This window comes from Festucalex cinctus, chromosome 17 (genome assembly GCF_051991245.1).
Source record: "Festucalex cinctus isolate MCC-2025b chromosome 17, RoL_Fcin_1.0, whole genome shotgun sequence".
In the NCBI taxonomy this organism is placed as follows: domain Eukaryota; kingdom Metazoa; phylum Chordata; class Actinopteri; order Syngnathiformes; family Syngnathidae; genus Festucalex; species Festucalex cinctus.
This window is the reverse complement of record NC_135427.1, coordinates 12,504,380-12,530,816: the sequence shown is the minus strand read 5'-3', so window position 1 is coordinate 12,530,816 and position 26,437 is coordinate 12,504,380. Positions and strand designations below refer to the sequence as shown.

At 39.8% G+C, this 26,437-nt stretch overlaps 1 protein-coding gene and 1 non-coding gene across 3 annotated transcripts; both read right to left on the bottom strand.

The window, feature by feature from the left end:
* Positions 1-3,096: 3,096 nt before the first annotated feature.
* On the bottom strand, positions 3,097-21,553 carry ppm1bb (protein phosphatase, Mg2+/Mn2+ dependent, 1Bb). Of its 2 annotated transcripts, none has more exons than XM_077502767.1 (6): positions 21,025-21,528; positions 12,332-13,174; positions 10,846-10,963; positions 10,651-10,762; positions 10,457-10,508; positions 3,097-4,214 (listed from the first exon to the last, which is right to left on the bottom strand). In XM_077502767.1, the coding sequence occupies exons 2-6, from the start codon at positions 13,160-13,162 to the stop codon at positions 4,185-4,187; spliced, it is 1,143 nt and encodes a 380-aa protein (XP_077358893.1). In that variant the 5' UTR covers positions 13,163-13,174; positions 21,025-21,528; the 3' UTR covers positions 3,097-4,184. The 2 variants fall into 2 exon arrangements, with proteins under 2 accessions (XP_077358893.1, XP_077358892.1); XM_077502766.1 differs by lacking the exon at positions 3,097-4,214 and adding an exon at positions 6,932-7,600 and having other exon boundaries at positions 21,025-21,553.
* Positions 21,554-24,102: 2,549 nt separating this feature from the next.
* On the bottom strand, positions 24,103-24,196 carry trnai-uau (transfer RNA isoleucine (anticodon UAU)). The gene is made up of 2 exons: positions 24,159-24,196; positions 24,103-24,138 (listed from the first exon to the last, which is right to left on the bottom strand). It is a non-coding gene; the product is annotated as a tRNA-Ile (tRNA).
* Positions 24,197-26,437: the final 2,241 nt, after the last annotated feature.

The following is a 26,437-nucleotide window of genomic DNA, read 5'->3' as shown; positions in this document are numbered from 1 at the left end:
ACTGCCCCTAAGAGGCCAAATCGGGTACAACATGAACAGCGTTCCCAGTACACAAACAAGGGCTAGACAGTATAAATAATTTAAATAGAATCCATTTTAGGACATTTAAAATCGATTCTGAATTATACTAAATGAGAATAGCGATTCTTATGATAATCGATTTTTGGGCACAAGAAATATGTCATAATATTGGCATCATAAATGCACCGAAATACAGGACCTGGATCACACTTTGATACTGGAAGATTAAGATCAAAGGGGGAAAAAAAACAGGCATTTCTAATATTTTGGCAATCATTTTTGAGCCAGTGGAGAAGGTCAAAACATTAACGTTCGATTTAAACGCAAGTCTTCTTTTTTTGTGTGAGTTTTAAGCACGCACAAAAACGACATGCATGAAAGGCGATGGTGAAAGCTAAATTAAAAACCAAGCCAAAGGTGGGGTCACATTGTAATTCGGGGGAAGGAGGTTTTTTTTTTTTTTTTTTTTGCGGGGCAGGTCTTGTCTGGTGTGGTGGCGGGGGGGTTTAATCCCCCCTCTAATCCGCCGCGTGTTAACCTATCTGAGCAGCAAAAGGCAGATTATCCCGATAACAATGGCCGGCCGCTCATCTTCTAAATTACTCCACTCAAAATCATATGCTTCACGCAGAGATGAGCGTGCACATTCGGACGAGGGGAGGGAACACACTGTATTTAATAACCATGTATGGAAATTGGACTTCTAATTTTGCATCACTTCCATAAAACCAAAAAAAAAAAAAAAAGAGCACAGGATCAAGACTGAAAATGGCATCAACCAAAACAAGGAGGCATTTTTGGGGGACATAATTCAAATAATTTAGGCTCGGCTGGGGTGGGGGGGTATTAACCCACTTGCTAACATGCCAATGTCAGGCACTGTTGAAGTACATTTTTGGCAGTGGGTGGTTATTCAATTTCATAATTTGAGCAGAGACTTACTAGAGGTATATTAAAAAAAAAAAAAAAAATCAAGTTCAATTTTCAAAAGAATTATTTCAATTACCTGGTACAATACTAATAACATTTTTTTTCATAACGCATTTTATGACAATTTACCAATTTAATAAAATATAAAATGTTAACTATAAATTGTTTAATTGCATAATTTACAACAAAATGGTTACAAACATACAGTACGTAATTTGAGAAATTAATTTTTAATGAATTTAATTAAGAAAAAAATGCATCACAATATTAATGAACGGAAAAAATAAACTAATGTAGCAACTTGGGGTGGGAACCTCACGATTCGACACGATATGCGATACTAGGCTCACGATAACGATTATCTCACGATATGACAATACTGCGATTATCGATATATTGCTCAGGTAATAAACCTAAATAAATTTCTCAATATGTCATTAGCAATGGAGCCGTCATAGTGGCTGTTTATTAACTACAAATATCACGATACTTGCGTAGACGTATTGATAATCTATCGGGAGACAAAGTATCACGATATCGATACATCGTCACTACTAGTAACAACGCAAGGCAGTTAAGAATGAATATATATTGTAAACATTCTATCGATTTTCCCATCAATGAATCAGATAAAAACTGATTTTGCATTATTAAAAATAAAGTAGCCGTGAGGTGCAGGTATTATTTTTGTCCACCATTCTACTTACTGTAATATCTGTGACGTTTGAGAATGTGTGTATCTTTAAAAAGCAGAGGCTGGCCTGGTGAGTGACGTGGGTGTCAGTAAATGACAATTTAGAGTTTGCTGGCTGTTAGCTATTATGAGAATTTAACATTAACCATTGTTTGGATGGGGGAAAAAAAAACAAAAAACAAAACAACTAACCAATAGAACAAATCTTTATTTTATTTGGTTTCCTTAACACAAACAAATCAAAGGAGATTAAATACGACCCAGGCTAAAATGCACATATGCTACTTTCTAACAGGTCAACATGGCTTCATCAGCGGCTTTTAAGTGGATTGCGGGCGCACGCGTGCCAAACAATCAGCCAAATTGAATGTAAGACCCCCCCTCCCCCAAAAAACTCCACTGTATTATTTCTCGTACAGTATATTTAGATTGCTCATTCACATTTGAACACAAATCCCGTAATCCCGCCGCGGATTGAGAAGACCTTCAAGACGCAATGTGATTATGATTAAATGAGTGTCACAGATTAGACGGGGATCGTATTTTGTGTTAGGACGCTATTTGAGTGCAACGCACAAAATCATCATTTGAGCAAAACCAGCATATGCTGTGAGCACCTGTATATATATATATTTTTATTTTTTATTTTTTTGTGGAGGAAGAAAACCCAATTAAATAAAAATAAAAATAAAAATTGAATCCGTCACCAAAATCTAAAGGATTTCTTGTTACTAAGACTCCACAAAATGAAATGGAACACATCATATTTCAAGTTGATAGTCAAAACACTGACCTCTCCACATGTTGGAGGACCAAAACTGCCAAAATTTAAAATGAATGAATAAATAAAGTGAAGATAAAAAGGATAAAAAATATAGAATTAAAAAATGTAACTAAAAAAACAAAACAAATAAATTAAAATACACACAAAAAACGAAATTCAAAAAATAAAAATACAATAATAATGTGGAAATAAATACAAAAATAAATCAAATTAAATATCGCTCAATAAATAAAAACGCTCTACTCACATTTATTGATTTCATGCTGCAGATGCTCTCTCAGGATGAAATGTTATTCAAATGAGGGGGCGGTCCTAAATTTGTCTTGGGTTGGACTGCCTTTCAATGATTGAGTGAGCGGGTCGGCGGACAAGGACCTGACAGAGCGTCTGCAGCATGAAATAAATGTGAGAGCAGAGCAATTCTATTTTATATATATCTTTTATATTTTTTTACTTATTTAAATATAAGAGTTTTTATTTCCATTTATATTTTTTTATATATAATTTTTGAACTGTATTTTTACATCAGTTTTTATTTTCACTTTTAGGAATTTATTTATTCATTTGTTAATTTTGGCAGTTGTGGTCCTCCATACCGCATCACCTTTTATTTTGAAAGCACCCACTGTACTTCCTTGGGGGGCAGCTGAGAAATGGACATCAAGCATGGCGGTTGGCGGGGATTGTTCCACCTCATCTCTCATTTTATTTCTCTTTCTCTATTTATATAGATGCTTTTTCTGTAATCAAATGTTGAGTGCAAACAAACAACAGCAATACAAACATGAGAACCACAAACATACTCGATTATTATTATTATTATTTTTTAAACGACCACTTCACTCACTCTACGAAGCGACCTGCTAAGGAACCTCATGGAGAACATTAGAAAAAAAAAAAAAAAAAAAAGGGGAGAAAATAACGTGCTGCCATGTGTGCTAGTAAAAGGGGGGTGGGCAGGGCTGCAACTCCCCACGCCCCCCCACCAACAATCATAAAATCCAACCAGTGATACTACGCTTTTAAACACCCTATTTTTTTTAAAATCTTACCCTCGTTCGCCAGGTCCATCCTGCCTGATTATCATCACCGTGACGACACAGACAAGAGATTGGCCAAACAGAGTCCAGAAGCTGCTCGTTGGGGCGGAGTCAGTCAGTGTCAATCAAGTCAATGACATGTCCATATGGAGTCCTCATGCAGCGCGGCCTGCGAGGGTGGCACAACACATACAGTACACGTGCACGGGTTAAGTGTTAATGTGCGCGTTTGGCAAAGAAAAGGGGGGAGCGGGGGGAACCCCACACCCTCCAAAAAATAAAAAATAAAAATCCAGGAGTACTGCGGAAAAAAAAAAAAAAAAAAAAGTCTTTATCCACCATCTTCTTGACACACACGCACACACACGGTCCTGTTATTGAGAAGTCAGGCGTTGACATGAAGAAAAAAAAAATGGTAAAAATCTTTTTCACCATCACAATGCCTCAGTTCATAAAATCTTGACAATTTCCCCTCCCAGTTCGAGGCGGTGTGCGAGCGTGTGTGCATGTGTGTCACTTTGTCGTCCCGCTGGCGCAAACCCACACGCACGCACATACATACGCACACACTCCAACACACACCAAAAGTCCCCTTTGAGTGGAGAAACAACATTGGCGCTATGGAGAGACGACGACGACGACGACTCCTGCTGCTCCTCCACGGGGCGGATGCAATCCAGCGCTTGGTGGAGGGATACCTGAGCCGTCGCCACGGCTACCAGGGGTCTTCCATCTCGCTGGCACACTGGGCAGGTCAAAGAGATGGAGAGAAGAGTTAAAAAGAAATAAATAAAAGAAATAAAAGGGGGTGAGGTTGTTTTCAGAGTTGCTTTCAAATCGCTGAGTTGCATTTTGCAGAAAGTCCAACAGAGGCGGACAAACGAGCTCACCTGATGACGACTCACCTTGCCGAGCATCACCGGGGCACCTGTCAGGACTTCAAAACAGGTGAGGGAGGATAGGGTTGCGCGATTTTGAAGAAACTGTATTAATCACTATTATTTTGGTAATAATTGACATCCCGATAAAGATAATCGTTTATTTTTTGGGACAAAACTAGTAAATGCTTAAATGTAAAAATGTAGACAAAATTGATTGAAACACAAGTTCATTTTGGATGAAACAAAAATGTATTAAATTAGTTATTAAATGTTTTTTTTTTGTTTTTTTTAAAGGTGCAACTGTATAAATTTAAACAACTCAAAATTAGTGTTAATTTTTTTTATGATTATGCTGATTATGTAACTGTGGAGTGTAATAATTGAAATTGTAATTGAATTTCAATTAATTACACAGCCCTATGGGAGGTTTAAACAAACTCATTTTCTCCCAATAACTTATAAATACATTTTTTTTAATATTTTAAGTGTCCCAAAGACGTATTTATATGTTGTTGTTTTTTTTATGCTAGCGCATACAGAAGACTTTGATGCAGCCTCTCAACAGCAAAGAACGGTTTCAGAAATGGTAGTTATTACACAAACTGCCAGCAGGTGGCAGCAGAGCAAAGGCGATCAACCAGGGCCATGTTGGGGATAAAAAAAAAAAAAGCTCAATTACTCACAATTCTAAATAGACTTGTGAAAATTGCTGCAAAACGGAAACAGATAGAAATATTCTTTTTTTTTTTTCCTGATTAAAGAAGAGACTTTAATCTTTCTTTCGAAAAGGTTCCATGTTTTTATAGCAATAGAACACAATATTCTGTGGGCCTTGCAAAATCATTCAAAAGCCAGTAAAACATACGGGAGCGAACGGGATTGCTTCTGCGAACGAATGAGTGAAGTAAAGAGTTTAGTTTCATCTTTATCCTTAACTAGTTTTTAAAAACTGTCACGAGCAAATATTTCAATTATCGATTAAACTGTCAATTCAATTCCTTTAATCAAAAACAGACCATTACTTCAAATGGACTTTTGATCAAAATTCTAAATTAAACAAGCTCTCGTAACGTTGAATCGATTAGCAAAAATTATTTGATATCGATTAATCATTGTAAATTTAAATCGTTTGGCCGTGATGTCCCCCCCAAAAAATAAAAAATAAAATGTTGGGGATGGCTGTACTGTACTGAAAACAATATACAGAAAAAAAAATTATATATGTATATATATATACACACACACACACACACACACACACACACATATATATACACACACATATATATATACACACACATATATATATATATATATATATACACACACACACACACACACACACATATGAAAATAAAAGGAGCAAAAATTAAATGACATTAAATGAAAAGAATATAATTGAAAAATTTATATAAAAAAATATGTATATAAATGAAAATAAAAAGAGCAAAAAAATAAATGACTAAAAGTGAAAATAAAAACGGACATAAAAAAATATAATTCAAAAATTAAATACAAATGGGTGTACCTCGCCTACTGTCAGAAGCCAGCTGGGATAGGCTCCAGCACCCCCGCGACCCTTGTGAGGAGCAAGCGGTTTAGAAAATGGATGGGTGGATGCATTTATTCATTGATATATATATATATTTTTGCTGTTTTTATTTCCATTTATATTTATTTTTTGTATAGAATTTTTGAATTATATTTTTTTATATCCACTTTTAATTATTTAATTATTTATTTTTTTTATTTTTTTTATTTTGTCAGTTTTGGTCCTCCATATTGGCAGACCCTCAGATGGACAAAGGGCACCAAAATCACACACGCCACACTGTACTGATCATATTTGATAAATGCCACTCTACTAACCGTGTCGGTTAATAGATCATGATGATGATAATGATGACGATGATGGTGGTGGTGGTTGGGAACCAGTTTGCAGTGGACACAAACACACAGACAAGACATAGCAATGTACCTGAAACTGTTTTTTTTTATTTACCTTTGTGAGACTGATTTGGCCCCATGTAACCGCATTCACGCACACACTATTAAGTGCCTTGGATACATGCGTGACCTGAATGTGTGTACCTCACGCTATAGCTGTGTTTGTGTTCAACTTCCCGTGGATGGAGTCGTAGTTAACACTGAAGCCTCGAGGTGGCGCTCATTTTTACATGACACCGCAACCACACGCACGCACGCACACTCTGCAGTTTAAAAAAAAAAAAAAAAAAAAAAAAGTTGACAGACAAAACAATCAGCAGCAATGACTGGTCACCTGCTCACACGTCACTTTACAGTTATAAGCTTGCATTCCAACAGGCGCGCACACACCAACACGCACACGAGGGTGTTCTGAGTCTGAGAAGAAAACCGGAGTGTGTTCGGGATGGCAGTTCTGAGAGACCACTGCGAGTCCAGTGTGGGGAGAGGTTGGGATAGGGTGTCAAGAAGGGGCGAAGTACTGTTAAAGCCAAAGTGCGAGTTGCACAAGCAGACACTCTTGAAATAGAACTTTTCATCAAAATTAAAAAAAAAAAAAAAAAAAAAAAAAAAAAAAAAAAAAGGATAAGTGTACTTTCAGGTGGCAAAACAGTGAGGGGGAAAAAAAAAATAAAAATTGGTGCCAAAAAAAGCACATCTGTGCCATGAATCCAATTTCTACGTCATTAGCATAAAAGGATTTGCTTACGAGTGGTGCCAAGGAAGATTTTGCCACTCGGAAGTACGTGTGATGTCATGGTGAAAAGACCCAGAACGGTTCGCTTTAGCCGATCGAGTGTCAAAATGGCCGCCTGGCTGGGTGGCAAGCGATCAAGGAAGGGAGGGAGGGAGACAAAGCGCAGACCAGGAAGTTGACGGGAGCAGAAAAAAACGACTAACGGGAGAGCAACAACGCGAGGAAAGGAGGAAGAGGCGGAGCCGGACATCAAAAGGCGGGATCGGACTCGGGAGCGAGCGCATCCTGGCAGGCGTCGGGCTCGGCAGCGGCGGGTGAGGGCGGGGGCGAGGGGGGAGAGGGAGGGGAGGCGGTTTGCTCCCGGCCGTCGTCGTCGTCGTCGTCATCCGTCCGCCGGCGCTGGCCCGCTCCCTCGGGACGCAGCTGGTAGGTGGCCAAGGAGTCCTCCAGGACGGCTCGGTACTGCCCCCGGTGGTGCAGGCGGAACTGCCGCAGCGCCTCCAGCAGGTGAGCCGCCGGACCGCCGCCTTCTCCCTCCTCACTCTCCTCCTCTCCCCCCGCACAAGCCTGAGGTGACACGCCAGGGGGTCAGACGGTGCAGGGGGCACGCACACACACACACACACACACACACACAACTGTCGCGTCGTCATGACTACGCTGCCGAGTCCGCAAATTCGCCATATTTGCAGCGGGCACACAAACACGCTCGCCAAGTTGCACACGCTGAGAAACTTAAGATACACATCATCATTAAGACACACCCAAGAAACTCACTCAGACATACTTATTGAGACGCACACACATTAAGACAACCTCACTAAAATACACGCTCCCGAAGGCACACACCCTCAATAAGATGCACACACGAAGAAAACTACTCAGACACACGCAATAACGCACACTTATTAAGACACTCCCTCACTAACAGGCATTCATTAACAGCGTTGTTTCGAAGTGTGTAGTTCTCTTTGACGAGCACTTTGTTGTGTGTTGGTCACACTTAGCAGCGTATGTACCACAAACACGCACACTTGATGAATTGAATGTATCCTGCAATAATGTCACTAAAATAATGATCCAAGGCATTTTTTTTTCTTTCAGAAAATGTGGAAAAACTAACCAACTGATATGTACTAATAATTGAATTTCAAGGGTAGAATTGAAGATATTTTTTTTTAACTCTTTGACCTCCAAAAACGTTTAATAACGATGAGTAAAATCACGACGTATGCCATCATAAACGTGAAATGACGTCAACTATGTTTTTGTTTGTTTGTTTGTTTGTTTCAATGGGAAGTGCAATGACTAAGTGCAGCGCTGCTTGTCAATGGAGTTGTGGAATCAAAAACACCCACTATCTATGGCCAGCAGATGGCAGAGTTGTATCTCTTTTCAATGGGTTGCTTAAAAAAAAAAAAGGGTGTTTTAAAAAAAAAAAAAAAAAAAAAAAAAAGTGATATTACAGCAAATCTCGAATCGATTCAATAGGTGGCCGAATCGATTTTTTAAACATCCATTTTTGATGGAAAAATTTTCAACAAAACATCTTTCTTAGGGTAAGGGTTCACACCTTAATCATGGAAAAATGTTACATTAAAGGGATACTTTACTTATTTAGCCATTTTTGGCAGTCCAACATTAATATTTTGCCAATAATAAATTTGATATTTTCATTATTTTCCACGTACAATTAGTACCTTTAAAAACACATTTTGCTGTCGAATGAAAGTGACATCACAAGGGTTCAGGTAACCAATCACTGCTCAGCTTGTGAATGTCACATGACCAAATCTAGAAAACAGGTGAGCTGTAATTGGTTATCTGAGCCCTTGTGATGTCATTTTCAGTCAACAGCAAGTTGCAAACTGTTTTTTTAAAGGTACTAATTGTATGTGAAAAGTAATGAAAGTATAAAATTAATTATAGACAAAATATTAACTTTTTATTGCTATAATGGGCTACGTAAATAAGTGAAGTATCCCTTTAATGGAACAGTAAGCCTTAACATTTTATTTCAGTGCTGTTCAAACATGAAATGGATTAAATACAGTGGCTCACAGTTGTAAAGACTGAAGTTTCAGACAAACAAATTATACATTACTACTACTACTACTAATAATAATAATAATAATAAAAAATGATAATAATAGTTAAAATGTCTCATTTATGGTTCAAACAACTCATTACGTTTAAGATCACTTATCTCCTAAAAAGTGACTTATTTTTAGACAATTTTCATCTATGACAATAATTTAATTATAAATAAGACGAATATTCGTGGTAAAATCATATGTAGTTTTTGCATTGGAATAAAACAGAGGAGTAGTTCACCCCAAAATGACTTTTTTTCTATTGATTAATCATGTCATGGAGACTTGAGTACAGTACAATAATTTTTTTTGTATTTGCTACATTCCTAAGACAAAAATTTGATTTGAAAAAATGGCCCCCATTCATTACAACGGAGACCAAATGCAATGTGTGGTTAATATTGTAAAGCGATTTGGGCACCAAAGCGCTATATAAAAAGCAGTCCATTTATATGACTACAATAGTGTCATGGTGAGTTAAACAAATTCTTCCCAAACCGCTATTCAAGTCATCTGTTGAAAATTCTTCCATTTTTAATATCGCAATATATATCGCAGACCCCCCCCCCCAAAAAAAAAAAAAAAAAATCGCAATCTCAGTTTTTTCCAGTATCTTGCAGCCCTAATCAGTATCAAATCGAATCGTGACCTATGAATCGTGATACGAATCGAATCCTCAGGCAATTCACACCCCTAGTTGCCGGTATATGGAATGACAACGAAACATGACACAAATTGATGAAATGAAACGTTTTCAACGATGACGTGAATGATCAAAGCCTTTGTCACGTTCAACCTAATTCACAGAGCGTCACTAAACCAAAAATATTTGCGTCAAAGTCACTGTTGTGGAGAAAATGTATCTTTTCACAAAAAGCTTTTCAATTTTTGCTCAATGTCACTCAAACGACCTATTTTCAAATGGTGATTACTAAAGCACGGAATAAGGATGGAATGTCATCTTTCATTTGGTACCCACATTATATATGTAGTAAAAACACACAATCTGTTTGCCTTTAAAGATGAGTTAAAATGCTTGAAATCGGCTGGCACTGTGGGTTTTTATTTATTTGATTTTTTTTGTTTTTGTTTTTTGATAACGTGTGACAGTAAAAGAGTTAAGGATGGAGCCAATTTTCACCAGCCATTCTGAGGATATCAAAAATTTTAAGGGGATGACGTAACACTAGTTATCTGCTGTCTTGACGTGACGCAACAAAAAGACACACACAAGGTTGGTTGGGGGTTGCATGTGTGCAAACGAGTAAGAGGTGAGAGGCTGGGGCGAGGTTTAGGGGGAGGTAAAAAGAAGAAAGAAATGCACACTCACCCCTTCTTCATGAGGGTTCAGCTTGTTGTACACTGCCTCGATCACGCTTCGTCTGCAAAAAAAAATAAAAAAAATACTGACTTAGAATAATTTATTTCCCTGAATCAAAACAAGCTTTTAATTTCCATCCCTGACACAAACTCGATTGAATTGCTAAAAATCAATAAATCATCCGACCCTAGCGTGTTACCTACTTGCTAGCCAGGCCTCCACCCGGTGGAAGGTTTGGGATGTTTTCTGTGGCGATGCTCCTCAGCACAGACACCAGGTCGGGGGCTCCGGCCTCGCCGCAGTTGGCGAGCAGCTCTGGAATCGTCACAACAGAAACTGGCTTAAGTCTTCGTGAGCTGAAGAGAGGCGCGTACGGGGAAACGTGGCGGCGTGCTGACCCTCGACGCGAGCCTCCAGATATTTGTCGAGCTCCTCCTCTTTCTTTACGGCCTCCTCGGAGATTTTGGGAGCGCCGGGTAAACACACCAGGACCACGCTCATGTTGTCTCTGCTCCCCTGCAAACGTGACAGGCCGACTGTAACTTGAAATACACAGACTAACTGGCCATTATAAGTCAGGAAACACGGTTGGTCGTGGAAATAATAAAAAGCTCAAGCACGCCAACACTCAATACTTGTATACTATACTTACATATTACTTATAGTTACATATACTTACATATACTACAATACTATACTTCTGTAACATTTTTCTCATGGAAATGCACCTCAACTGTTCAACAGTTCTCCCGTTGTCCAAATCTAGGGAGGTTGGCGCCATTAAATTGTAGGGATGTAACAATATACAAACCTAACGATGCAATAACTATCATGATATTGTAGGAAGGTTGGCGATATTAAAAAAAATAATAATAATAAAAAAATAAAAAATAAATAAAAAGGCCATATTGTATAAAAATAATAAATTAAAAAAAATCACAATATTGTGTTATTTAAAAAAAAACATCTTTCTTATAAATAATATAGAAATAAGCTCCTACTGGAAAAACGAGCAAAATATTGTCTTTTTGTGCAGAATAACAGCAGTAGTAAAAGTAATAAACAAAGTAACAAACTTGGCCATGTCACATCATTATTATGTGCTCCAATTGGCTCAGTGGCTGAAGTGGGTTAAAAAAGTAATGTTTTTGCCAGAGATGTTGAAAAATATTTGCTGGTATGACTGATTTATTGGAGAGATAACTTTTTCGGTGGCCAAAACATCCATAAATAAAATTCAACGGCACTAACCACCACAGGGTGCTAGAACTGCACAAATGGAATATATTACCTTGCCTTTGATATCGTGACGTGACCACGACCATATCGTTAAATCCCTGAAACTTCTGAATATAATCTGCACCTGTAGTCAGGTGGAACATCAAGTTTCTTGGTTACCTCTTCTCTATTTTCTCTGATCCACATTTAGTGTGGTACACACCCGCCACCAAACAGCACAGTGACTGGTTGTGTCACCCTTCAAAAACGGGCTGAGTGACTGATAAGTTTGAATTTTTTTTATACATTTTCTTTTTGAAAAATATTAACCTAGTATTGTATCAATAATGAAATAAGTCTAAATATACAATATATAAGGGGTAGGATTAGATAAGTTTTTGAACATGTAAACTGTGATTAATTGATGATTGTATAAGGTTCTCCTTTTCTTTTCTTTTAAATTTTCATTTTTTTCTGCTACTTGTTTATATGTTCAATAAAAAAAATCAATCCATCAATCAATCAATATACCTGTGATGGACACATGAACATGTCACTTTGGCCTTTTCTAGGAGTACCATCATAAAACAGTCAAAAAAAAAAAAGAAAAAAGATTGGAGTTCTTAATCATGCCTGTCAGTGGCTCGCATCTTTTTGAGAGCTTACTTTGTGTAGGCAGGTGTCCACCACCGAGTTGCACACCTTCTCCAGGTCCTCGCAGACCGCCAGCCGCGAGCGCACAAACTCGCACAGCTCCTCGTTGGACATGACGTCCCAGATGCCGTCGCAGGCCAGCACCACGAACTCGTCGCCGTCGGCCGCCCGCTCCAGCACGCACACCTCGGGCTCGGGGCTCACCAGCTGCTCCGTGGGGCCCTTGCCGTCCACACACTTGTAGTCGTAGTCCCCCAGGGCCCGTGAAACGGCCAGCGAGCCGTTGACCCGCTGGATCATGACCGAGCCGCCCGCCTTCTGGATGCGCTCCTTCTCGCGGGGGTTGCAGGGCTTGTGGTCCTGCGTGGAGAAGCCCACCTTGGCGTCCCGGCTCAGCACGGCCCGCGAGTCCCCGCAGTTGATGAAGTACAGGTGGGAGGGGCTGAGCAGCACGCACACCGCCGTGGAGCCGCTGCGGTCCAGGCCCTGTCGCAGGTCCGAGAAGCTGCGCATGTACTCGTCGATTTTCAGGAAGCCGGCGCGGATGCCGTCCTTCACGCCCTCCACCGAGCCGGGCCCGGCGCTGAACTCGGCGCCGCCCGACAGGATGTGCTCCAGCAGGTGGCCCGAGCAGTAGTTGGCCACGCGCGAGCCGGCGTGGCCGTCGTAGACGGCGAAGAAGGACCAATCGGTGAGTCCGTGGGGGAGGCCCACAACCGCCGTGTGGGCGTCCTCCATCTCCACCCGCCAGCCCTGCATGGAGCTCAGGCCGTAGCGAAGGCCGTTGCCGTCGCCGTGGGCACTGTGCTTCTCTGTCTTCGGCTTGTCCAGGAACGCACCCATCTCCGCCTACAGCTGCGGACCGAGCGGGGATAGAGAGACCACAAAAAAAGTTATGCCGGTAACTCGCGGTGGGTGATATGGCCTAAAAATTATATCACGATATTTCAAAGAGATTTGTATTATTGGGAATAATTATACTGATTTGTGTGTCGGAATAATAGCACTTTCACTGCAGCCAATAAGCCACCTTTTTTTTTTCACAATTGAAATGTAAACAAATTGCAAATACAGCAATAAAAAAAAAAAAGTCCATTATTTTCTCCTCTGTGGTTGATCCTTGTGTTGGAGAGGCAAAAAAAACTTCACAAATGATAGAGTAGCAGCCAGTTTGTGGCGTCATGCTTTGTACATTGCAGGAAAGTGTATCGTTGAAAAATGTTTTTCCCTTGCGATTGTTTAGGCAGTGGTTATTTTGCCGGAGCCGCCAACCCTCCTGCGAGTGTTATTTTGCCATGAATGTCTCTGATTGGTCCATCAGAGGAGCGAGAAAAGATGCCGTGATTGCTTGTAAACATTACTAGCGGGTATGAATAACACAAATGTGCACATTTAGACCGCTAGGCGATAGCAACGTGCACGTCGTTTCGTTACGAGCACGTTAGCTTAGCGTAATTTACTGATCACGGTAAAATAACCACCTCGGATTGTTTATCTTGTCCAAACAATACGCGACTGCTTCAGTATTATCCAACCACCGTCTGCTTTTTCCCCCTTTTTTCGCCCATGAGTGCGTCTACTCAAGAGTGCTCCAGCAATGAACTTTTGTTCACTTTTACACTGAACAACGCGAGCTGCTTCCATGGCCTCCTCGCGTGTCTTTAGCCTACGCATCCTCTTAACTTTAACAGTAACAGTTTTCCTTCACAATTTGCAAACAACTGTATGTTTTTGCATCATATCTGACCTCTTGTGGTAACCAAACAACCTCCAGACGACAAAGGTATAGTTCACTCCCACTTTGCCAATGCTCACAGCCTCACACGCATTTTTTTATGCAGTGAACGATGACATTTACGTCCAAATGGACACGAAGATGTATGATGTTACGAATTACGTCATCGCGTGAATTTCATGATACAGTCTTCCCTCGCTATAACGCGGTTCACTTTTCGTGGTCTCGCTGTATCGCGGATTTTTTTTTAAGTGCAATTTTGCATATTTTTTTACAGTAATATACCCCTTTGATAAAATTTATGAAGGTTTGAACATTGTCAATGTTTGAACAAGAGAGAAATGTGAGAACATGTGAATGCCTCAATGAGAAAAGTGTATACATTGTGCGGTCGGGGATTTTACAGAGAAGGTATGATATGGAACTTAACTTTGCAGCACGTACCCCATTGTGCCGAAAGGCAGAATGCCGTGTGGAAGGAGCTCTCACTACAGTACCAAAAAAACGTGTTAAACCGTTTAGTGTTTGAAACATTACCCAAGTACCCATTTAAACGAGCTTTCTGTAAATCATCTGCTCGTTTTTTTTTTTTTTGGAGCGCGTCAGCCCTTTGGCAGGACTTAAACGCTTCGTAAGTGATGGAGAGCTTTTAATGACTTAGCGCACGGAGGGAGCCAGAGTTCCTGACAATAAAGACAAGGATCGCAGAGGAGCGGAAGCTGGGGGGGCGGGGGTGGGGGATTACAGCACTGTCTGTAAAGCCTCTTCCAGTACATACAGAGCCGCGCGGGGAGGCTAATGCTATTAGCCAAGTTGGCTAGGAAAGCCAGCGGCACGCCCGAGCGTCACCAGTGGGTCAAAGTTCCACCTGGCAAGTTGGGACGATAGTAAAGAGGGAATTGGGCATCAGATCGCAAGTTGATGTCAGACTTGTGCTCAAAATGTGCTGAGTCATTTGGTGACTCCGAAAATTGTGAAGTCAGCAAATACTACAGCATTAGCTATTCAGGCTCCAGTATTCTGGAACATCCTGCCCACGGAAATTAGCGGGGTTACCTGAGGGGTTTTACTGTAGCTTCCCCGTCATTTTTTCTTTCCTTGCTAAATTTACTTAAAGATAAGCCATATAGTTTGACGTTAATTTAGTGTACTGTACACGTATATCATGATTACATACATGTTTTGACAAAAGTTAGCACTTCCATAGTAGCTATCCATCCATCCATCCATTTTCTTGACCGCTTACTCCTCACAAGGGTCGCGGGGGCTGCTGGAGCCTATCCCAGCTGGCTTCGGCAGTAGGCAGAGTACACCCTGAACTCGTTGCCAGCCAATTGCAATAGTATATCTATTTGTTTAAAAAAAATATATATTCTGTGGAAGATGAGGCAAGATAATGCTCAGAAAACTTGCTGGGGGGGAAAAAAAACTGCTTTGGTATTAGGAGAAATGATGCAAATTCCAGAAAAAACAACAACTTGTTTTTAATTTAAAAAAATAAAAATAAAATGGACATCAGATTCTATGAATTCAGTCAATTAGAAGTTGAACTATGGGCGAGAAGTGCGACTAATGTTTAATGTAATTTAATCGCTTAACAGGGGATTTTTTCGTTTTTTTGATTAACCAACAATTTGGGAAAAACCTTTTTAATTTCCATCCCTTGATACAAAACAATGCGGAAAATGAAAAAATATAAATTGATTTAATTATTGAGTTTTTCCGTAATATGCCAGAAAAAAGGCAAAAATCTTGATAATTTTTTTCCAAAGTAAAAACAGATGCTTGCAAATATTGGATTAAACACAAAGACACAAATTAAATCCGCTTGCATGGAAGACTACACAAATCGTACAATATTTACTCTGAAATTCCGAGGATCTGAATTTTTAGTTAGTTAAACAATGTCTCTGATTGATTGATGATCAAAACAGTTGTAGATTACTTTGATAATCGATGAGTTGTCGATTGTTGCATCTCAGAACAAATCGATAATGATCAACTTTAACATGTTTTTGCTGCATAACATTTACACAAACTTATTCACAACACAAATTTTGATACAGCATTTGAAAATCCATCTGACATACTGACTTCCTTGCTGGTGTTTTACCTCCCACGTGACACGACGGGAACGTGCCCAAAAAAGGCCGCCACTACAACCGATTTCATTGGAATGTGTGTGTGCATGAGGAAACACTCTATTAATACACCGGGGCCGCTTCAGGTTTCACGGCCAGGGCGGGACAGTGGGCCACGCCGCCATTGTGGAAAGCGAATCCCCTCCCGATCCGGCCCAGCCCACCACTCGGCATCCGGGCGACGTCGGGAAGAACGCGAGCGCAGAAAAATCTGGTATGCTCGCGCCGGCAGCGATTCCGGCTAAAATTAAAACAAACACGCAGCCGTCGCCTAGCAACCACCCACCCTGCAGCGCAAACATCCAGGCTTAGCTTCATTCAGCGACACCCCCCTCCCCTCCCGCACCAAACTACCAACTCGCACACATGCTGCAAGTGAGCAGGAGGAAGGGCCATTGCATCATCCTGCCTTTAAAGCCCTGAATGGAGACACGCAGAAGTGCTATCAAAATACACACGCCGCGCTACCGCGATACATCTCAACACCGGGAACTCCGCAAAGCCGCCGCTTAACCCATCAAAAAAAAAATAAGCGTCCCGTCGTCACCCGCACCGTGACCGCGGATCAACCCCAAAAGCCAACCCCCAGACGCACACATCTGCCAAAAAGACTACGAAGAGGGAAGCGGAAGGTCGGGTTGGGGGGGATAGATTACATAACGCTGCGGAGAGTGTTGCTCTAAAGAGGCGGCACGGTTAGCGCTGAAGAAGCTTCCGGACGCTAATTCCGACGGCTAATTTGTTTGGAGGTCTCATTCAAGTCACACTCGAACGTGCTTCATCATCTGGCCTGACTGCTGTTTGCGGCCTTTTACACTATACAGCCAAGTTTGAATTTAACATCTTTTTTTGAGTGCAACTACATTAGCCCTATTCAAATGTCTTGTTCTCCCATGAAGCAGAAAGAATATTTGCTGGTGAGCACTGCTGAATGATATGTTTGTATGTGTTGCTGCCCCATGTTTGGCAACGTAGTGGTTGTTTGAATGGTATAGTTAGCCTAACATCTATGCTAATTTTCATTAGCCTATCTATTGCATTTTGTATTATATGTTAGCATTGAGGTATGAAAGAAGTGGTGAGCACACTCATTTTACATTAACTCATTCAAACCCAAAAACGTATAAATACGATTTTTAATACTTTGTCCTGCACTCCCAAAAACGTATTTATAAGTTTATTTATTTATTTATTCATTCATTTAGTTATTTATTTTTATGCTAGAGCATACAGAAGGCTTTCATACAGCTTCTGACATGAAAAGGTTGCTTAAAGTACTGGTAGTTATTACAAAAAACAGCCAGTAGGTGGAAGCAGAGTAGGGGTGTGAATTGCCTAGTACCTGACGATTCCATTCGTATCACGATTCACAGGTCACGATTCGATTCGATACCGATTAATCCCGATACGAATTTATAAGTCGATTGTTGCGATTTTTTTTCATTCAAATTTAGAAAATACTAATCAGTAAGCTTGTAGAGTGTAAGATTTATATGAAAATGTATTATTTATTTATCTGAAATTTCAGTCTTATAGAGGTTGTAATCTGTTTCATGTTTGAACAGCATTAAAATAAAATATTAAGGCTTAATGTTCCGTTCATATAACATTCTTCCATGCTCAAAGTGTGAATCCTAACCCGAAGTCAGACGTTTTGTTGAATATTTTTCCATTAAAAATGGAAGTTTAAAAATCGATTCACACAAAATAAAAAATAAAAAATAAAAAAGGCAATGATGATAAGACGTTGAATCGGTAAGACTACCGAATGAACAATTCTGAGCTCTTAAAAAAAAAAAAAAAAAATCGATTTTTTTTTAATCGAATCGATTCGAGAATCGCGCGATGTAGTATCGCGATATATCGCCGAATCGATTTTTTTTTAACACCCCTAAAGCAGAGTATAAGAGATCAGCCAGGGCCATGTTGCCAACGCCAGGTGAGATCACAGAGCCCTAAACCGTGCACGGTTAGAAAACTGGCTGCATCATATACAGATAAAAACTTTCTGGAGACATAAATGAAATGCCAGTCTGGAAAAGAAAGGCTCTGAGACATAATTCTCAGTTCATATCGCCCCAAAATTAAATTGTCAGCCTTGTAAGGTGATTGGCCTCTCTGAGGCTTTCATCTACGTGCATATTGTTTTGTTCATATCATACCTTTTTAAGTTATGTTTCATCATCTATGGTTATCGCCATGTCAAGTGGATTGATGGCATTTCATGGGTTTGACCAAATATAGACGCCCTATAAACGTGGGGGCGGGATGGGGATTGAGATGTGTGTCATGAAGAATGTCACGTGCGGCTAAATATATATTTAACAGAATATATGGCTGAGAGTTTGCATCCGACACGTGGCATTTGGGCTTGGGATGCGTGGCTAGCTCACAATATAATCTATCAATTCATCTTCTGTTTGTTATTACCCTTAGTGTGATTGTAAACAAGTAGGGCTGGGAATCTTTGACTGTCTCACAATTCGATTTGATAACGATTTTTGGGTCTACGATTCGATTCAGAATCGATTGTCGATTCAAACGAGTTTCGATTCAAAATTATTTGATTGACAAATGATTTCTGCTTCAATTTACAGATATGCACAACATTGTCACTCCAGTCTGCATTGCAAAACAAAATGACAAATAGAGACATTAAAGTGTCTTTTTTTTGTTTCAACATTTATTAATTTTGTATTGTAAGTGCCTTTTTCCATAAAAACAGCATGTGGGCTACAAGTGCCTTTTCCCCTTCTTCTTTATTTCTAATTTAAATCAAATCAATTTTTGGATATTTAATATCGATTCGAGTCGATTAATAAATGAGAATCTCGATTCTTTTATGAACCGATTTTTTTGGCACACCCCTATAAACAAGTACAGTTATTATCAACATTATTATTCTTCGAGTGACTTTTTTTTTTTAAACATTTTCTATGAGCACAAAAAAACTTTGGTGAAAAACGTGTCGCCATGTATTTTTGTTCTACGATGGCTCCCAAATGCCGGCCGCTTTTCCGGCAAACTGCAGCACAATACCGATATCGCTGCCAATACTGTACGTCTGCACAGCACTTGAAAAAATAATCTGATTTTACACACAAATATCACATGGCCACTTTCCAGATGGGCGCCTTGTTAGCCATGCGGGCGATACATTTTTGACGCAGTGATACAGAAATACTCTCATTTACTGAGTGGATGCACCGTAAACAACAATTTACCTTTAGACGGGCACTTAATGTACCTTACTGTACCACTACCAGCTGATCAATTAATAACTTCCACCGCTGCCAGTAACGATCCCTACCTTTCTCTGCATCATCTTAAGATGTTTATCACGTGATACCTTGACACGAGCGATTCAACTTCCAAACAACTTTGCACTTGCAGCTGTTTATTTTACGAGACAGTCAAACAAACAATGAAATTCAAACCAAATTTGTAACGTAGTGAATTGTCATTTCCATATTTTAGAGGCTGCAATTTGGAAGCAAAAAAAACAATATGTAAAGTTTGTAGGGCTGGGAATCTTTGACTGTCTCACGATTCGATTCGATTCGATTACGATTTTTGGGTCCACAATTCGATTCAGAATCAATTTTTGATTTTCGATTCAAACGATTTTCGATTCCAAATTATTTGATTGACAAATGATTTCTGCTTCAATTTACAGATATGCACAACATTGTCACTCCAGTCTGCATTGCAAAACAAAATGACAAATAGAGACATTAAAGTGTCTTTTTTTTTTTTTTTGTCTAAACAGTTGTTAATTTTGTATTGTAAGTGCTTTTTGGCACAAAAACAGCATGTGGGCTACAACTGCTTTTCCCCTTCTTCATTTCTAATTTAAATAAAATCGATTTTTGGGTATTTACATCGATTCGATTTGATTAATAAATGAGAATCTCGATTCTTTTATGAATCAATTTTTTGCACCCCCCAGTTATCGGCATTACTTTCCTGACGCTAACCATAACCCTCAGAGTATACACTGGTGTCAATTGTAGTCAAAAAAGAAATACATTTTAAAAATTAAAATTTACAAGGCGGGAATCCAAAGCCGTGACCTCGCACTTCCGAGGCGACCGCCTTAACCATTATTCCCCAAGGTTGTAAACATTCACTGGCGCAGAATTTGTACTTGTAGTTCACGGCAAAACTGCCCGTCACGGCAAAATACCCACTTCGTATTTTTTTTTTCCTTGAGAATACATGGGGAAAAAAACGTTTTAAAAAAATTGCAGATTAAATCGCAGTCGCAGTATTTTTTTCGGGAGTAGGGGCAATCGCAATCAGATTCTGAAAATCGTAGTGCGAGTGTAATCTCTGCAGCGTTACAACCCGGAGGCTAAGCTAACCTGCTACCCATTGACAATGACAAAAATAAATCCGCTTAACTATCGTTTTTCACAATCTTCAGGTCACTGCACCCAACAAAAATTAGCTTTGTTGCTAACTAAATAGCTTGGCCGCCTACGTCAACCCTACTACGATCTTTTTTCCCAGCATTAAATCGGAGCGCCCGCGGCTGTTTAAGACGACGACTGACTGCTGATGATGGGGCGGGGGGTGGTGTGCAGTAACTTTGAAAACTTCACGCTGTCGCTAAAGGCTTTTCACACACTGTAGGCCTTGGCGTTAAAACACACGTTGAGCGTCCTTCAACACTCGTTTACGTGAAAACAACAGCAAAGTATGAACGCGGAATTTACTCAAACAGCCCCCGTTGTCGGGTGCGGGAAGGCCTACTTAGTATTGACACTCCAAAGCTAATCTGTTAGCACACGCACACACATAGGCTTTACTTAGCATGGGCTACTTACGTTTTCCCGTCGTTCCGCGAGTCCGCCGGATCCAATCGTTGCTTGGCGTCGTCGCAAAGCCTCGAGAAGCTTCTCTGCGGAGCTAACGCTGAGCTAAGTTTCCTTATTTGACCGAGAAGGAGAGCTGAGGGAGGGGGGGGAGGTAAAATAATAATAATTCGAGGCTGGCCTCAGATGAGCGGCGTTAAATCCTCTCTCGGTGGTTCCCTGCTTGGATGGCGTTGAATTTTACGCATGTTTGACGCCACTTCGGTCCCCTCTCAGCACTGAATGTGAGAAAATTCCGTTAAAAAAAAAAAAAAAAAAAAAAAAAAAAAAGAAGAAGGGGGACCACGAAGAGGGCAATATTATACAACAGTGACAAATGTAGCACTTTCCTCCATTGAAAGGCCCGCAAGCAAGCAGAGCTTTCCTTCGACTTTGGGTGCTGAACAAGAGGAGGTGTTATTTTGGGTACGCGCTCGCCGATTGGTTAAAAAATAAATACATTCCGAGGCCAAGACGTCAGCTAATTTGCCGGCTTCCATGTCAATTAGCTCAACGCGACGCTTTCATTGGTCTATTACCTGACTCTTTGAAACGCGCTCGCTCATAAATACCTGCGTGCACCGGTGAGGCGGAGTTCAACACGGGAGGGTTGGGGGCGAAAACGTCAGCGCTCTCGAGTTTTAAATTTGGAAACCGACCATCAATTGTGAAGTTAAAAAAAAAACTTCAGAGGATGATGGAAAATGTATGGGAAGCTTTCGTGTTGTTTAAAAAGTATCCTATCTGTATTGCTACACAGTCGCGCTACGGTAGGTCCTGACATATTAAAAGGAAGCGCCTCGTTCTCATGTTGTAAAATAGCTTGAGTCATGCTTTTGACTTCGCTCCTTTTCGCACAGGCAGCTGCACCCTCGACACTACATTGATCCCTGCCTGTCTGATCATGCGGACGCGATCACTGCTGTGCATAATTGTCATGCCATACCATACAAACGATGTATTGAGCAGTGGCCACAGTCAAGAAAGCGCAATGAACCACATTTACAACATAATTTATAAATGTTTGCCCTATTAAAGTGTTTTCAATTATTCTCAACAGTTTCACATTGGCCGCACTGTATGAGCAAGTGATTGTTGCGGTTTTTGTTTTGTCCAATCAGATTTTGGCCTCCATGTGTTGCTCTGTGAAACAATCTAATTTGCTCAAATAATCGTTTCTCTCTGAAATGAATGCAAATGCCATTAATCCATTTCACCACCACCCCCAAAAAATGAGAAAACTGTGTAGTTCTATACAGAGGATAAAGAACATTTGACTGCGTATTGTTATATTGTCTGTGTACATGTTGTAGCTGCACCATTTGTTCACTCCATTGCTTGAAAGCAGCATAGATGCTATTTAGCATTAGCATTAGCCCTAGACACTAAACTGGGATTTTAAATAGGCTAAACAATGTGTATAATAACCATTTTTCTTCTGCTTGTTCAGTAAACGCATCGACGGAGGCCAAGCAAAGTCAGAATATTGGCGTGAATACGACCGGTAAAAGGAGATAAAATCTAAAAAAAAAAAAAAAAAAAAAAGTATGTGTGCATAAAGATGTCATGTTGGATATCAGTGCTGTGTGTGTGCGTGTGGGCTTATCCGTTGTCATTTGATGTTCCTCCTGCAGGATTAGACTTGAGTCTTGTTAATGAAAAACTCATCAGATATCAGAACACGTCCCCAAGGAAGCAAGTGGGGTGATGAGACAGGTCAGATTAAGACCCACTTTTTTTTTTTTTTTTGCCAGTGTGTGCATGTGTGCGCAAGTGTGTTTGAGCCGAGTGGTATTTAATTTTCCAAGATGAGGGATTATCGGTGGCAGAATTTGATCATTCTGCTCTGATCTTGCTGGATGTTCAATCACAGCTTATCCGGAATATTAAACTCTTGTTGTCTTTTGTCCCCTTTTTTTTTTTTTTTTCGCCGACACACAATTCTCATCCAGTAAAGTGGCCCACTGAGGGTGGCTTGGGGTGGGTTTAGCCACCCGGTCGACCAAAGGGGGTGCAAAAATCAGGGTGCATGAGGGTTATTGGAGGGCAGCGGGGGTCTTCGAGACACCTCCAAAAGCTGAAGAGTAAATTAAAAACAAAAGTGTACGTGTAATCTGGAGGGGGTGGGGGTAACAAGGGCCCCTGATCTGCACTCTCATTTTCAGCCTGCCGCCAGGGACATCTGGGTCATGTCATTACTGCAATCTTCTGCTTGTTCATTCCCAGCTTTGCTAGGATTTACAGTCTCACACGCACGCACACGCACACACAAGAAAAAGAAGAGGCGTTTTAGAAAAAAATCAAGTCAAGTAAAATCTGGAATTATTAAAAGCATCATCAGTAAAAAAAACAAAAACAAAAAAAAAGAATTAAATATATCACGCACACATACACGGACACTTAAGGAATACACTTTTTCTCTAATTTGCACAAAAAATGGTAAAAGGCAAACCGAAACATTTGGAAAGATTAGAATGTACTCTATTCTTTCAATGTTTTTGGAGACGCGCCAGAGCTCTCTGCCATTGTGAGGCTACCCTCTTGTGGTAAAGTAGGTCATTAACATCAACAAAAGAATTTTGGCCTGAGGGTGTCGCTGCGGAGCAACAAGTCTTGACACGCAGACTTCACATGGGGAGGATTGGGAATTGAGTTTTATTTTTTTAATATTTGCAGACAAAAATAAATAAATAAATATTATACATGGAGTGCCTGTCTCACAAGAATGTAGATAATTAGCTAATTAGTAGCAGCACTGGTTAGTTGTCCTGCCATCACTAGTACTTCACTCAACGACGGTGCTGCACAATAGTTTACTTGTAAGGTTTAATTGCTTATTATTAGACAAAACGAAAGACGAGTAGTGGGATAAATATTACGAGTATGTATATGACACAATTACTGGAAGAGGACACTGAATCGGTCTTACTAGTTAAGCCAACAACCAACCAAGCTCATGAACATTAATCATATATTCCAGTTTACGAACATTTAATGTCTGCAACAGGAACACCTCTAACATGACTGCTTACTTTGGGATCACCAAAACGGTGCTCCAGGTGAGGCTCGAACTCACAACCTCGGCATTGCTCTGCTGCATACTGTCATATAAGTACCGCGCGCTAACCGATTGCGCCACTGGAGCTTTACGTGAACACGCCAGCAAAATCATTTAAGAAGGCTATACAGAATGGGCCGTGTATATGCAAGAGTGCGATTAAAATGTTAAAAGTGGTATCAAAAACATGCCCAATCTGGTGGTGGGCGTTCCCCACCCACTCCACGACTTTGTTTACAGTCGTGGTGTGTTTACATATCACACCATAAGATAGGAAATGCTAGTGCCTCAAGTGTAAAGCGTTATCCTCTTCGGTAAAATGTTAATCGTGTGGCGTTTACTTGCAGTTTATACGGACTACAACGGTTCTCGTTTTTCTGTAGCGTTATTTCAACTCCATGTAAAAGCTATAACGTTGTAAATGTAAGAAAACTGACTGGTACACGAGTGGTACACGGGCATTTAAACGCAACCAGTTGTGGTGCATTCAGAAACGTCGCATTAAAGTAGGAAAACCTAAAAAAATGTACAGCATTACAGTCTTCATTTTCAATTATGTTGAGTAACTTCAACGTCATTTTGAAGCTATTCCATTGGCTACGATGTTATTTTAATGCAATTTAAACTCTGTAAATGATTAAAAAATAAAAATAAATCTGGATGGTCGTCATGTGGAACACAGCTGTTTAAATGCAACTTTGGTGGTGCATTCAAAACGGCAAATAAAGTAGTTTTTGTAGAGTTGTGTTTTGCAAAGTTGAACTGTTTTCATTCGCTACTAGCCTACAGTAATATATTAACACAATTCAAACATTGGTTTAAAAAAATGTAAGAAAGTTCATTGTAACGTACAACGCAAAAATGGCGGTGCCTTTGCGAACCGTCACCTTCTCGTGTCGAAGAAGAACATTTAATATTTGCCGATTAAAGGCAAAAATACCCCCAAAACAATACTTTAATAATACTAGAAATAGTATTTAAAAAAAGAAAAGAACGAAAATTAAACGAAAACTATGCTGCATTCAGGTGCTTCATGTAAAGTCTGAAATCCTAGAAATTCGTGTGAAAAACATTCAGTAAGGCCATGCTCCGTATACTAAAACAGGTTTTTAAATGTCATTTTTAATCATGGAAAATGTCATGTGGGAGACACGTTCAAGTACCCTCAAATAAAATGGTGGCGGAAGAAGGGTGATTGCAGCAGGTCACACAATTTTCTTCAGCAATCACGTGGTGAAAGGTTACATTCATTTCAGGATATTCTCAAGCCGCCTAACACCTTGAACGCGCTCTTCCTTTACATCCGTTTCTTCCATTTGCACATTGGCAGGAAAACTGCAGCGGGAACACAGTCCAAGGACCAAAAAAAAAAAAATACACCAAGAGAAGATGAAGTTTGTTTAATTATGACCATCATCATCATCAGCATATTCAGAATTCAACACATGACACGAGAAAACACAAACATTCTCAATGAAGAAATCACAGGACCCTCGCGGTCACCTGAAAGTCATGCCTGATTTTTTTTTTTTTTTTCTCTAAATAAGATCATGGATGAAAAAAGTTTTAGGCTGAGGCCCGTGTTTATGAGGCAACGCCCTAACATGTTAAAATGGGAGGGGGGGAATTGGCCTCTAAAAATATAATTCAGGGACCCAATAATGGCGACAATTTTTTTTTCTTATTTATTTGAAAATCAAAAATGGGTAAAGAGAAACTGACCAAATAAAGGTGGCAAGCTTGTGGCATTTATGTTTCATGACGCATATCTCCCAAATTTTGTGATTGAAAAAAACTGAAACAAAAATGTTTGAAAGTGCTTTTTTTTTTTCCTAATTGAACTTTTAAATGCCTCATCTATGTTGGCTAACGCTAATGATGCCACTGGTCATTTTATATTACATATTTAAATACAACGTGCCAGAGGATGGGATTTTATTTGAATTTAAAAGAATTGTAGTTATTTTTTATCCAATGGTTTCAACTGGAATTTTTCAGAAACTAAAAATCAAGTCAAAACTATTTTAACCCCTGTCGTCCCCTAAAATGAAAAACTTTTTACAAACTGACATCACAAGTCATCACAATCAACACAAAACGTTCTTACTTCCATTCCTAATAAAAAAAAAAAAACTAAAAAAAAAAAAAAATTAGTTGCTTTATTTGCAGTGTCATTACCATGACAACGCATATACATACACACACGCACATTTATATTTTCCGGTTGTAATTTTGAATGATGAAATTGCAATTCCTGTTTTATTGATTCAGGGTTGGGGATTCTTTTCAGCTTTTATTAACTTATTCTAAGGGACAAAAATTTGTATT